The sequence below is a fragment of the Aulostomus chinensis genome, chromosome 2 (assembly GCF_037954235.1).
Source record: "Aulostomus chinensis isolate RoL2024-O1b breed Wild chromosome 2, RoL_Achi_v1.0, whole genome shotgun sequence".
Lineage (NCBI taxonomy): Eukaryota > Metazoa > Chordata > Actinopteri > Syngnathiformes > Aulostomidae > Aulostomus > Aulostomus chinensis.
Window position 1 is genome coordinate 25,458,320 of NC_141321.1, and position 12,628 is coordinate 25,470,947.

Below are 12,628 nucleotides of genomic sequence, written 5' to 3' on the forward strand. Positions count from 1 at the left end.
AGACTTCAGTTCAATCCTATTATGGCCCTCCTTTGAATGACTTAGTGTGCATGCTTGACCAAAAAGCTTATTGGCCCAGATACATGTTTTTGATAGCTTACTTTTATAGTGAGTAGTACATCTGGAATCACACTACCTCATTTGCTCTATCTGTGTTGACACTCAGGTGTCAATTACAAGTGTGCACCCTCAGTCACAGCATAACCCCTCCCCCATTCCATTGTTCCAGCACTCCTCTGCTCTGCATCTGATTGCATCACTCTGCTTCTCCTTTGTCCTCTCCAAACTCGACCACTTCTCTGGCTGCCATTCCCTCACTCCACACCTTCCTCTTGAACCTCTGTTACTCCTCCCTGCCTCAAATCTATGCAGCAGTGGGGTGAACGAGTCTCGCCAGGTACTGCAAGAACAGCCAGACCTGGCCCAGTCTCTGCTCCGTGAACCCAACACCCCCATCATCAGGAAGTCCAGAGGAACCTCCACTCAAGTAGGACTGCACACATCTTTGTAATTCTAATGCTAGAAACAGTGGCAGCACTTGTGGGGTTTGGGCCAGGGTCAGTAAATCTAGTCCACTGGATGTTTTTTTTTTCATGATTGAACCATCGGTGAAAGACGGAGGAAAAAGTTCTCTTTAGATTACAGCTGAAAATGATTAAATCCAATGAGGGTTTGAAGTTCTCTGCAACTTAAAGCTCTAGGAGGGACAACTGCATGGAGTTATTTCTTGGTGAATCACAAATACTAAGCTTTTTCATTTATCTGTCTTTCTGAACATCCCCTGAGATGTGAAGTCTGATTAAACATTCAAATAAGCTAAAACTATAATTTAATGAATGTATTCATATTATGTATAATTTACAGGATGAATGTAAAATTAATACACTTCCAATGAAATGTTTGGAATGAAGATAAACAGAAAAGAAACTGGATTTTTGTATACGTTTACAAGTTTTTATGATCAAAACTCAAAGGTTACTAATCAGAAGTTACAGAATTACATGGTTCTGACCTGTCGTCCTCCTGTAGGGGACCTCCACCCATGCTTCATCCACCCACTTGGCTGTCCTAGACGACCTTGACGAACCAGTGAGAACCCACCACGGCCACCCTGCCTCCACCAGGAGTAAAGCCAGCAGTGTCCACAGTAAGACGAGCTACCACGGCAGCCTGCGCCGCACTCGTGATGACAGGTACACAAACAGCAAGTCATGAATAATTCAAAACTACTTTTGTCATATTTAACTCAGGTCTGATCCCTGTCTTCTTCATGTCTTTCTCCTGTCGCAGGAGTGATACTGTGGTTTATCGAGGTACTGAAGAGCGTAGTTTCCATGGCAGCATGCCCCGTCTCAACCATCCATTGTCCACTCACAGCAGCCTCCATCAAATAGACAGCCATTCGAGGCACAGCAGCCAAAAAGACGTAACTGAGGCTCCGCCCACCCTCGTCACACACGGATCCACAGCAAGTGATGACCAAGCTGCGGAGAATGCCGGTACAAGCGCCTGAGGCGAGGGTCACAGGAAGTTGTTGTCAAGACTCTGTTGTTGCTCTTGTAAAGGAAAAGGTGCAGGTGGCAGATACACACTCCTCTGTATAGTGTGTACATGTGCGTTCTGTGGTGGTGAAACGTCCCTCCTGGTCATTTGTCTGTCGTATGCTCACTTTGTCGTCGACAAGCCGGCTACGATTAATGAATGATTGTTGTTGTTTCTACATGGCAGCAGATTCCTGCTTCTCATGACATGACTCATGATTCAGGGAACGCTTTTGCTTGAGCCAGATCCAGCACCACCCGGACACAGTCTGACAAAACCGAGGAAGTCCTTGTACTTCATGGACAGAAACACCAGGTCAGACTCCAGTGTGGAGTGGTTCCACATGAATATTATTGAGAACATTGTCTGGTTTTGTTTTTAACTTTCTAAAATGATTTCTTCACCAGTTTGGTAACGTCACACTGAAAACTTGACAAGTCTCAGTCTAAACTGGATTATTCCCAAACCTGGTTTGTCCTGGAATTAATGAGTTCTGTTTATCTGTGTGGCTTCAGAGACAAATTATGGGCCTAATGTGAAAAAGTGGACCTCGTTATGTTTTAGTGAAATATTTTTATACTGTGAAAACTTGTTGAAAGAATCCCTATCCTGTATGTATGTAAGAGTGAATGGGTGAGAAACACATGAGTGGTCATGTGATTTAAACACATTGGTTTTAAGGAACAGTGAGGTGGCCAGCAGGAGCTTGACACCTGGTGCATCCCTGAAATGTACAGTAGAGTTGTTCTCACAGCCAGTGAGGCGGTGATATGACATCATCGTGGGGTTCAGTTAATGAGGAAGTGTTGGCTGCCCCTACTGACATGCATTAGCATTTATTCCAGTTCAGAATCAGCTGCCCAAAACAATTTTAGCACTGATCCTCATGCACAGAGGCATTAACGTGATAGCAAAGCCATTTATTCTACGAACGCGTGTCCAGTTAGCCTTCAGCCAACCAACTCAGGCCTCAAAACCCTGAAAATACACAGAATAATGTCAAGTACAGCCCCAACTTTACTGCTAAAAGTGAAGCTGATAACCAGAGTATTTTAACAAGTACAGGTCCGTCTGCACTGAGGCATCATGGTTGCATAAATGGGTATGATAGTGGAAGACGAGTATAGATAATAAAAGGCAGAGGAAGTACTTAACCAGTGTTGTTGATATGTACCTAAACTGTAACTGTACATGTTCTTTTCATGTTTGTCATCAAATTTCCCAAAGAGGTTCAGACAACTAATGCTCGCTTGTTGTGTGACATTTATTGTTTGCTACAAAGTTGTCATACTAAATATACATTGTAGATGTTTTTCTGTAGGTTGTGGTTGTTCCACTTTCCCTCAAGACCCAGTTAACCTACCTCACCCCATCCTTCTCTGTACCTGCGCATCTCAGTTTGACTTTTTGAAAGTAGTGGGGGAAAAGTCATATAAGATTAAGAGGAAAAAAAATCAGTTTAACATGCTGGAGGTGCTTGTTTTTGAATATTAGGAGCCGCTTAACAGTTCAACCCAAAGCAGCTATAGTTTAGTAATACTTTTGCCTTGATCTCTGTATCACACACATTCGCTGGATATCTATAGCTGCGTCCATCCCTCCCACAGTTGATGTTTTTCCAGTCTACCTCTTCAGTTCACAAGTACATAACTAACTCTTTGGCCTTTGATTCAGCCTCTCTCCTCCCGTCTGTCTGTCCACGTGTTTCATAACTGCTGCTTTCACATCCGGCTCCCTCCATCTCTGTTGTGCCAACATCTTTCATCTGATGACTAATCTGCCTTCTGCCTCTCCTCCTGGAAATCTACCCACACTCGTCTTTTTTTGGACCTACAGCAACCGTCTGTATTCTTGCAAGTGGGGACTGCTTACAGCGAGAGACGTCTGTGTAAATACAGCACTAATGGACAAACCAAAAGGGGAAATCCATCCTCACCTGTAATAGATTTAATTTCTGGGTGTGATTATTAAAGCGTCCCTCACAGCTAGACATTGGGGAGAGGAGCTTTCCTTCCTCAATTTCATGTATTTCATATTGTGAAACAGCTTCTCAGTGAGCGGCAGCTTGAAATTTTGACAAATGGTTCAAGCATTACATTGTAAATTGAAAAAAAATGTACTTGCAAAAGTTGTCACTGCATTTTAATTTATTTGCATTCTTGGAACTGTAATAACTACTTTCACATGCAGTCTAATAAAGTTTTTTTTATATATATATAAATAAATAGTCTAAGAGCTTTTTTTCTGTTACTGCTAATTGTGATCTCCCACCTGGTAGTTGGGGTCACCTGACCACCCTCCATGTGTATCCATCATTTAGAGCTTCCTGCATGTCAGAGGTTGCACTAATGACCATGTTTCTTAGGTTCCCAAATATCAGAATATTGTGGTTCGAAAACAGATATTAGGGCCCCAAAACAGCAAGAATCTAAAGTGAGACCAGCTTCATAAATGATGTGACCTGTCTTTACACTAGACAAGCCCTAATGCCAACACACGTTCAGTTACACGCTCACGACCAGACTCCTGATCGTTCTCGTTTGCGACGGACAATCGCGGCGACATCTTGTTTGAGTGAGGAGACACTCTGTTCCAGCTGCTCTGAGAAGTCCCTCAGCAGACGACTCTGCTCATCCACAAAGAGTCTGAGCCCCAGCAGGTCACACTCCTCCTGGAAAACAGTGTACACACACACACACACACACACACAATATCCCATGTTAAATGCTATTTTCAAATATTTAAAAGGAACATCCTTCAACAACACTTCAGCCCTGTTTTTAACAAACGATTCTCTTGTCTGGCTGTTGTTCCCCATAAAGCTGTTTGTTGTTTTTGTTGTTGTTGTTTTTATGGTGAAGACAGCCGAAAACAACTCGTATCAATGAAATCATACAAGTATCTTCATTATAGAATAGAATGAGCTCTTTCAGCATTTTCTAAAACCATTCCTCCCTCCTTTTTATTCATTTTGCCAAACATGACATTGTTAGCCTTGGAGGGACGTTGTGCTGGAAGGGGCCTTGTGAGCTTTACCAACAAGACAACTCTTGACGGCTTTGCACCTGTTGACATGCGTGGTTTACAAATCTAAAGAGTGTTGGGCCCCTCAGTCCTTGTTAGGTTTGTATTTGACAGAGACAAAGAACAGTATTTCAACTGGCCCTGTTTTTTTCTGTTGTTGTTGTTGAATGTGATGTCTTTGTTTGTACAGTAGAGTACTTCATCTACATTTGTAAAATTCCATTAAAAGTCTAGACAATAATTCCCAAACTTTGCAAGGCTAAACATTCCACACATATCTTACCCAAAAGAAAGTCTTAGGGATTTAAGTGGCTGAATGAGTTAAATCCTCTTCACCACTGGCCAACGCACAGTAATCTTACTGAGACTTTTCACCGACACCACTTCAACTGTGTGCGTTTGTGTGTGTGTGTGTGTGTGTGTGTGTGCTTGATTGTGTATTGTTCTCCACTGATTACTCCTCATCAGGGATTGTCATCACTAAAGACTTACTGTAGTAATACTACTGCAGTAGACACGTGGATACATACACTGGGCCTGTGTCTGCGCAGGCGCTGCAGCTGACCACGGACCGAAGTCATACTGTGGTAGAAAACCTTGAGAGACCGAGCAAACTCTGCATCACAGCTGGGACGCAGCGAGCGACCGCGCCCATTCTCCCCACCTATGGACCAAACGAGAACAAGTGAAGCTGTCAGATAAGAACGCATATCAACTAGTGCTTCAGTTTAGGTTGGTTGGGCGGCAATTTGACGTGTGTGCTGGTTACCATCCTTGGCTGTGTTGAGTTGTCCTCTCAGACTGTGATTCTCCTTCATCAGTGAATCATTAATGTTTTTCAGTTCTTCCAATTCACGCTGAAGCGCTCTGACTGAAGGGCTGAGCTCTGCAGAATCTGCAGGCTGCAACTTATAAACGTTAAAGATATAAATAAATGATTAGATCATAAATAAATTTCTCTTTCTGCGTTGGAGGCCAAAAATGAAAGCTCACTCAAGGATCAAACTCACAACAGTTGGGTCCGCCTGGTCGATGATGAAGATGCCCTCCGTGGTCATCTTCACTCCCTCCAGAGAGGATGTCAAGTCAGCGCAGCCCTCTGAGTGAAACAAGATCGAGCAGCAGTTTTAATGACGCTTACGCGTTTGAAGTCTCTATCTTGTCATAACAAACTGAGGGAGGTATAACAGCAAGGTTCTCTTTGGTTGTGCTGTGTTGCAGTAAAATTCATCAATCAAAAGTATCCTGCAAGTTTCCTTTCAGATTATTTTGTTTTGCATGCAGCTTTAGGAGTAATCGTTTATAAAACTCTGACATTAACTTCCTACGCACGCCTTTTCTCTTCCTCTCCTCACTCATGTATCCACCTCTTCATCCTCACCTTGAAGGCCCCACAGCTCCAGAACCACAGCGCTGCTCTGAAGGTAGTCTAGCAGACGCTGGGAGGTGTGGAACGAAGCGAATTGAACTCTCTGATCCAACAGAGGGTTGACATTGTGCCACACAGCTGGAGTGTAGAGATGCTGGCTGCAGTCGAACAACCTGAAACTGAGAAAGTGAAGAAGACCTTAATCTCAGGCCCCGCCCCCAAATCTGACTGTGTACACACCCTTCCTGTCCCTGTGTAATGTAACATTTATCTCACCCGATTTGGACCCCTCTGTTGCGAGCCTCTCTGATCCAGCGGAGGCCACAACACTGATCCAAGACCAGCTGGAAGTCGAGTCGTCGACCCAGGAGCTCAGATGGATCGATAAGAATGTCATCTTCCCCCAGAGGGCTGAAGAGCGAGACAGTCTATTTACTAATATGTTTGTGTTTCTCAAGATTACTAAGTTTTATATATATATGTATGTGTGTGTGTGTGTGTGTGTGTGTGTGTGTGTCTCGTACAGTCCAGTGGAGGTGCAGGGAACCAGCTGTGCTTGTAGAAAGGCCTCTTCACTGCCTTCTGACCCCAATACCTGCTCACAGAGATCATCAGTTAATCACCAATATCACTCATCAGATCAGAAATGATCAACTTTACTTGGCCTGTGCGTGCATGTGTTTGCGTGTGTGTGTGCATGCATGCGTGCGTGTGTGTGTGTGTGTGTGTGTGTGTGTGTGTGTGTGTGTTGGTACTGTACCTCCAGTTGCTCCTCCAGGGGGATGCGGAAGGCCAAAGACTGTAGCCAGAGGTGAGCCGTGCCCAGGAGCAGAGGCTCCACTGGATCCCAAAAGGGGTCTTTATCTCTGGGCAACACAGATGTAAATGGCTCCTCTTCTCTCTGGCAGCAAGAACCACAGACAAAAACTTGACAGGACAAACAACCAGTGACAACACCAGCTGGTCTACTGAGGTGGTGCAGTTTTCTTCTAGATTTTTTCATTGTAACAACTTTTATCTAATGATTTTAACGACATTTTCGAATCCTACACACGATGGCTTGACATGATGTTCCTTCTGTTGAGTTACATTTTCTCTGCGCTGTTCAGCCTGATACAGCTGGTAGACTTCTTCCATCAAGAATTTACGGTTCAAAAACTTGACCTTGGACCACATCCAGACCTGCGGACGGAGGGTGTCAACATTCAAACACAGAAGCACACGTGTTTAAACTGATTTCTGTTTCGAGTGAGGAAGACAAACGTGGAAGGAGACCTGTTTGCTTCCCTTAGAGGTGACTCTGAAAACAATCTCTTTCTCCAGATCGTGGCCTTTTGAATCTGACAGCGCTAGGTTCTTGATCTCCAGCTTAAATTCCACCCCCTACAGGCACAGAATGAAGAATATTGAATGAAGAATATTAGCATAATTAACTGAATCACAGTATGCAGTGTTGTCCTACCTTGTTCAGCTCTTGGCTCATCTGGTTGGCCTCAGCCACCATTGGCATCAGCTTGATGTAGTCGTAGAAGACGGCCAGCAGACTGGGATCCGTCTGGCTAGATCCAGCTCTGGACTTACCTAAAGATCAACGTAAAGGAGTTTCCACTAAAAATAATCATCTTTGAAATCAAGCAGCAGAATCTCCTGCTGCTCACCCAGTTGGATGCCCTCAGCAGCAGCCAGTTCAGACTGGAAGTAGTCGTAGTCGTAGCGACTCCAGTCATCGTCACCTCGCTCGGACGGAAAACCAATAAAAAGGTAGGTGCAGTTGGAGCCAAGGATGAGCCTGTCCTAGAGGGAGACAACGGCATGTCACACACTCATATCACAGAGTATGTGTGTGAGTGTGTGTGTGATGAGACTCACCAGGTGCTGCAGCTCAGTTGTTTGAGATATTGCATTGCCATTGACAATAACCTTTGATCCTGTCAGTGGGCTAAGAGTTACCCTGCGCTGTTCGTTCCTGAACACAGCATGGCGCTCCTGGATCCTGACACACACACACACACACACACACACACACACACACACACACACACACACACACACACACACACACACACACACACACATTTAGCTTGACACAAAAAGGCAGAAACATAATACCTGGTATATTCTGTGTCAGGACGGTGTATAGATGGATTTCATTGTGACAGTACAACATGGAGTGAGACGTGAGCTCCACGCACCCTAATCCCTTAACAGAGATGGATCTGGTGGACGAGTCACAGAAGCCGATGTCCCACTCACCTGGAGGAGCATGAGACACAAAAGATGCCTTGTACTGAAAACGCTAGCAACAGCGTCAACAGGACCATGAAAGAATGACTGGATGCGTCTGCTACTGTCAGCCTCTAGTTGTCTCATTTGTAAGGTAGAGAGACATAAACCTAGAAGGAGCCTGGCTAACCCTCCTGGATGAAGAGCTTGACCACTCCTGACAGTTGAGCGTCCTCGTTGATGTTCAGGATATAGGGATGCATCTGCATCAGTCTTCTCTCCTGACAGCAGAGGACGAGAGTCAGTATGAGCATATAAATCGGAGTCACACTGTGACTACAGTAAAGTGTCACACTTTAAGGTCAGTATAAATAATATTCTGTTATTTTTCAACCTGTGCTTAATTCTCATGACATGACTGGATGTCAGTGTGTTGGTCTGTGTGTGTGTGTGTGTGTGTGTGTGCGCGCGCGCACCTGTGTGATGTTAGCATACTGTTGCTCCCAGTCCTTCAGCGCCTCCTGCAGGTGTTGTTCCCACAGAGTCTGAATGGCCCTGATCTGGAGTTCATTGTGGGTCAGCAGCTGACGGAGCTCCTCTGAACACACACACACACACACACACACACACACACACACACACACACACACACACACACACACACTGTGAACTTTCCCATTCACATGCTGAGCTGTGTTCTTTTTATTCATCAGGTCTTACTGGTCTCGTCGCTGGCTCTGCGCCCCTCCTGACCCAGCCGGCTCAGTCTCTGCAGCAGTCTGGCGTTCTCAGCCTTTAGCTCTTTAACCAGACGCTCTGTGGGGCTCTCGTTCACCACGGCTCGGTTCTGGATGTGCTTTGCCCTGAAGATTAAGAGGAACAATGGGTAAATGGTGGGGTGAGAGGGAGGACAGGGACGATGCAGTCACAGGAAAAGAAGAAGAGGAAAGCTGTAGAGGGAGATGTGGTGAAGCATGTGTCCGTGTGTCCACACTGCCTCCATCATTGCACCTCTCAGCATAACGTAGAGTTGACAGAGATTCCTCGTAGCAGATTTCAGCAGGGCTCAGCGTGGCGATCTGAAAATGGAAAGATTAGCAACACTTGAACAATGAATTAACCTGATCATACTATGATCGTATGAAAAGCTGAAAGTGCTACCCTGTAAGTGTGAGACAGTGTAGCGCGTTACCATAACAGTGCGACTGTTGCCTCCCAGAGCAGACTGCAGCAGCTTAGTGAGAACCGAGTCTCTGTAGGGAATATGGACGACTTTCTTCCCCACCGCCACATCAGCCAGCGTGCTGGACGTGAGGGGAGATGTAAGACATAAGGCTGTATAAACTAAACAACAACAACAACAAAAGTGCATTAAAGTGAAGACCAGAGCAACCTGATGACATTGCCCAGAGTGGTGAGGCTCAGATTGATGGCTGTGCCCTCTTTGAGCCGGTCAGCCTCGGACCCTGAGGACCGCTGGCGCTCGCTGCCCGCCAGGTCCACCAGGTTGATGTTGGACTGCTTGGTGATGCTCTCTTTACAAAAGATCTGACAGAACAGACTCAGGTACAGTTTAATCAGACGACCCAGCACGATGTGATAACTAGAGATGCGTTTTATTTGTCCAGAAATATGTTCCATTGCTTTGACAATTACGGGAACCAGCAAATATTCACGACATAATTATTTCCTGTTCGTTTTCATAATCAAATGAAGTGTTCCGCCCGAGACAATTTATGGAAATTCTGTCATCACATTTTTCATTTCATGTGTCACTCAATCACTGAGTTATTGATCTGAGGCCTGTTCCGATCAGCGAGGTTCATTAAAGGTTCTTTTACTGCCAAAACTGGTGAACCGGAGTAGAAGAAGCTGCTGGATGTTTCAAATGTACACAATCAAACCAGCTTCACTGCGGTGTGACACCACCGTTAACAGATGACGCTGCAAATGGGTGACGTGAAGGCCGTCGATGACGAGAACTGCTTTCACAGTCATTGTTTCATATTTTCTATGTCCCCTGAATGTAGAGTGAGTGACAACCTGTTTGAGCTGGAGGATGATGAGCATGTGTGAGCGGCTGCTGTTGGCGTTCATGTGGGTGGCAGCGGTGGTTCTGGTTCTGGTTCCCTGTTCTGTCAGCTGCTCCACCTACATTCAAAAATAACCACTTTTCAGATAGAAGTACACGCTAAGATTCCGTTATGATTTTTTTTTTCTTTGTCTCATTTTTCTGACGTCAAGAAACTTCTTTTGTTTGGACGACTGCAGGTCATCAGTTTCCATGAACTTCCCCGTCTTTAGAATTTAGTTTGTTTCATGTTTTCTGCTCCACTTCATTCACAGCTCCTGCAGTCCTCTTGATGAGTAACTTTTTATTATAAAGAATAATACTATTACTATAAATATTATTCTAAAACCCTTTGTAATGTTGATTGGAAAGTGCTACATGTATCACACTGACTATTCTTCATCCACCTGTGGTGCACTGTCACAGGGGACTGTGCGGAGACCCTCGACATAGAAGCCTCTTTGCTGCTCCTCTCGGACTCTGAGCCCCCCTGGAGCACGAGAACCTCGAGACAGCAGGTCGATGACCTGGACAGGTAGAGGGAGACAGAAATAACTTAACGAAGAACAGGAAAGGACCTAAAGCTGATGACCTACCAAAGCAAAGTCTTTGTGATGCGGTAATACCCAGAAAAAGAGGAGGTGACACAAGAAGTTGCTACACAGACGATGAAACGTATAAAGAAACAGAATTAATTGTTTATTTTACCTGCTCATTATAGATTTCCAACATACTGAAAAAGACCTGTGGGGACATCAGACATCAACACACGAGGAGATACCCTGCTGAATGTCAGCCAACACACACTCAGTCTACCTGGCATTGTCTGGTATCCTGGTTCTCTCTAATGGCCTGAAACAGTCTCTCACAGAGTTTAGGAACCAGACCTTTATTGGGCCCGTAGCCCATCATTGAGTAACTCTTCCCGGAGCCTGTCTGTCCGTAGGCCAGCAGAGTGGCGTTGTAGCCCTGTAGACATTGTTGCATCATTAAATCACGGTCCATTTGAACCCAGGCGGCTTGTTCCAGTGTAGGCTGATCGCTACCTGCAGAGCATTCTCCAGGATACCCTCCCCCAGGTCCTGGAACACACTGTCCTGGGGACGATATTTACCAGTGCACCTTGTCATAGTCTAGTATTTCTGGACGGTGCAAATACAGAGGTCAGTATTTGAGCTGACCTGGTCAGCGTATCGCCCTCCCGGTTCTTCGGGCAGAAAAAGGCCGTTGCGGTCTCGTGTGAAGCCGCCGTGGGACCAGTAGGCGTAGTCAAAGCAGAACGAACGGCGGCACTGAGAATCACGTGGGTCCTGGATGGTGATGGAGCTTGCTGCCATGGAAACGATACAGCGGCTACCTGCATCCCTTTCTCTCTATTGGTGGAGAGAAATTAGAGGGGAAGACTTCGGTACCCTACGGCTGCGTGCAGTTAGGTTTGGAAAGAACAATGGACCAGGCAACCCTGTTAATAAATGAACCAAAACTTGGAACAAAAACTGGATACACTTGAAAAGAACGTATCACAGATTTATTTCGCCGATGTCAGACTTTCCCCAACAATGTTAATAAGGTAACACTTTCCGTATGGTTGGCCAGTATAAACTGGTCCTGCCTGTCAGCTCTTAATGGAATATTGCTGATTTGTTTTCTTTTTCCCCTATTTTGCTTCATATTAAGTATGAATTATAGAAGAACTGATTTTATCTGTTTACATGTTGGAAACCTGTCTGACAATATTACTGTTAATATTTCCTCTGTTGCCAGTTGAATGACACTTTTCACACCCCAAGAAAGTTTCTGACGATTCCCCCTCAAATTCTTCAACATTGTGTATTGGTATTCTTTACATTTCAGAGAGTAAAAACACTAAATTAAGACACAAGTTGTTGCATCTCCAGTTTCATGTTGCTCTACAGCTACATTATTCATCTAGAAGGGCAACAGTTTGCATAAGTCTTGACACTTTGTTATACACTATTGACACCAATTATTTTACCACAAAAAGCTTTTGGTCTCTTTGCAAACCTTTTTTAAACAGAGGAGGCCCATGAGTGTAAAAACAACAACAACAAAAAGCAAAACTAGAACGCTTCATTCTACTTCCTCCTTTAGAGACGAGAAAACAACTCCACACTGACCTTGTTGAAGGGTCTGACTCTGACGGCCACTTTGACACAGTCCCTGCTGTGCATGTCTGGTGCTTTCGCCCTCATGGTGCAGCAGGCAGGTGGCAGGTTGTCACAGTCCGAGTGAGCCGCCGCCGCCGCCTCACAGACGACGCAGAAGTGTGTCGAGTTACATGGCAAAACGGACACAGTCGGTGCAGTGTGACAGACATCCTGGTTCATAAAGGGGGCTGGAAGATAACCTGAATATGAATGAGTCCATATTAAAGCACT

The 12,628-nt window shown here is 45.1% G+C and overlaps 2 protein-coding genes across 5 annotated transcripts in view; one reads left to right on the forward strand and one right to left on the reverse strand.

Annotated features, from left to right (window-relative positions):
• LOC147269572 (frizzled-3-like) overlaps window positions 1-3,741 on the forward strand; it is a 27,141-nt gene extending 23,400 nt beyond the window's left edge. For all 4 annotated transcript variants that reach the window (XM_086187250.1, XM_086187260.1, XM_086187276.1 and 1 more), the window contains exons 9-11: window positions 373-487; window positions 1,030-1,193; window positions 1,291-3,741. In XM_086187250.1, coding sequence (XP_086043376.1) covers window positions 373-487; window positions 1,030-1,193; window positions 1,291-1,513 — 502 coding nt within the window. In that variant the 3' untranslated portion in view covers window positions 1,514-3,741. The remainder of the gene's footprint in view (window positions 1-372; window positions 488-1,029; window positions 1,194-1,290) is intronic.
• Window positions 3,654-12,532, reverse strand: kif28 (kinesin family member 28). The gene is made up of 27 exons (XM_086187307.1): window positions 12,368-12,532; window positions 11,411-11,602; window positions 11,276-11,326; window positions 11,046-11,198; window positions 10,938-10,973; window positions 10,637-10,756; window positions 10,202-10,309; window positions 9,552-9,706; window positions 9,351-9,462; window positions 9,170-9,237; window positions 8,879-9,021; window positions 8,635-8,756; window positions 8,349-8,439; window positions 8,128-8,188; window positions 7,805-7,928; window positions 7,594-7,729; window positions 7,398-7,516; window positions 7,211-7,318; window positions 7,025-7,117; window positions 6,696-6,836; window positions 6,460-6,530; window positions 6,212-6,346; window positions 5,948-6,114; window positions 5,577-5,665; window positions 5,336-5,474; window positions 5,097-5,230; window positions 3,654-4,213 (listed from the first exon to the last, which is right to left on the reverse strand). The coding sequence occupies exons 1-27, from the start codon at window positions 12,440-12,442 to the stop codon at window positions 4,055-4,057; spliced, it is 3,102 nt and encodes a 1,033-aa protein (XP_086043433.1). The 5' UTR covers window positions 12,443-12,532; the 3' UTR covers window positions 3,654-4,054.
• Window positions 12,533-12,628: the final 96 nt, after the last annotated feature.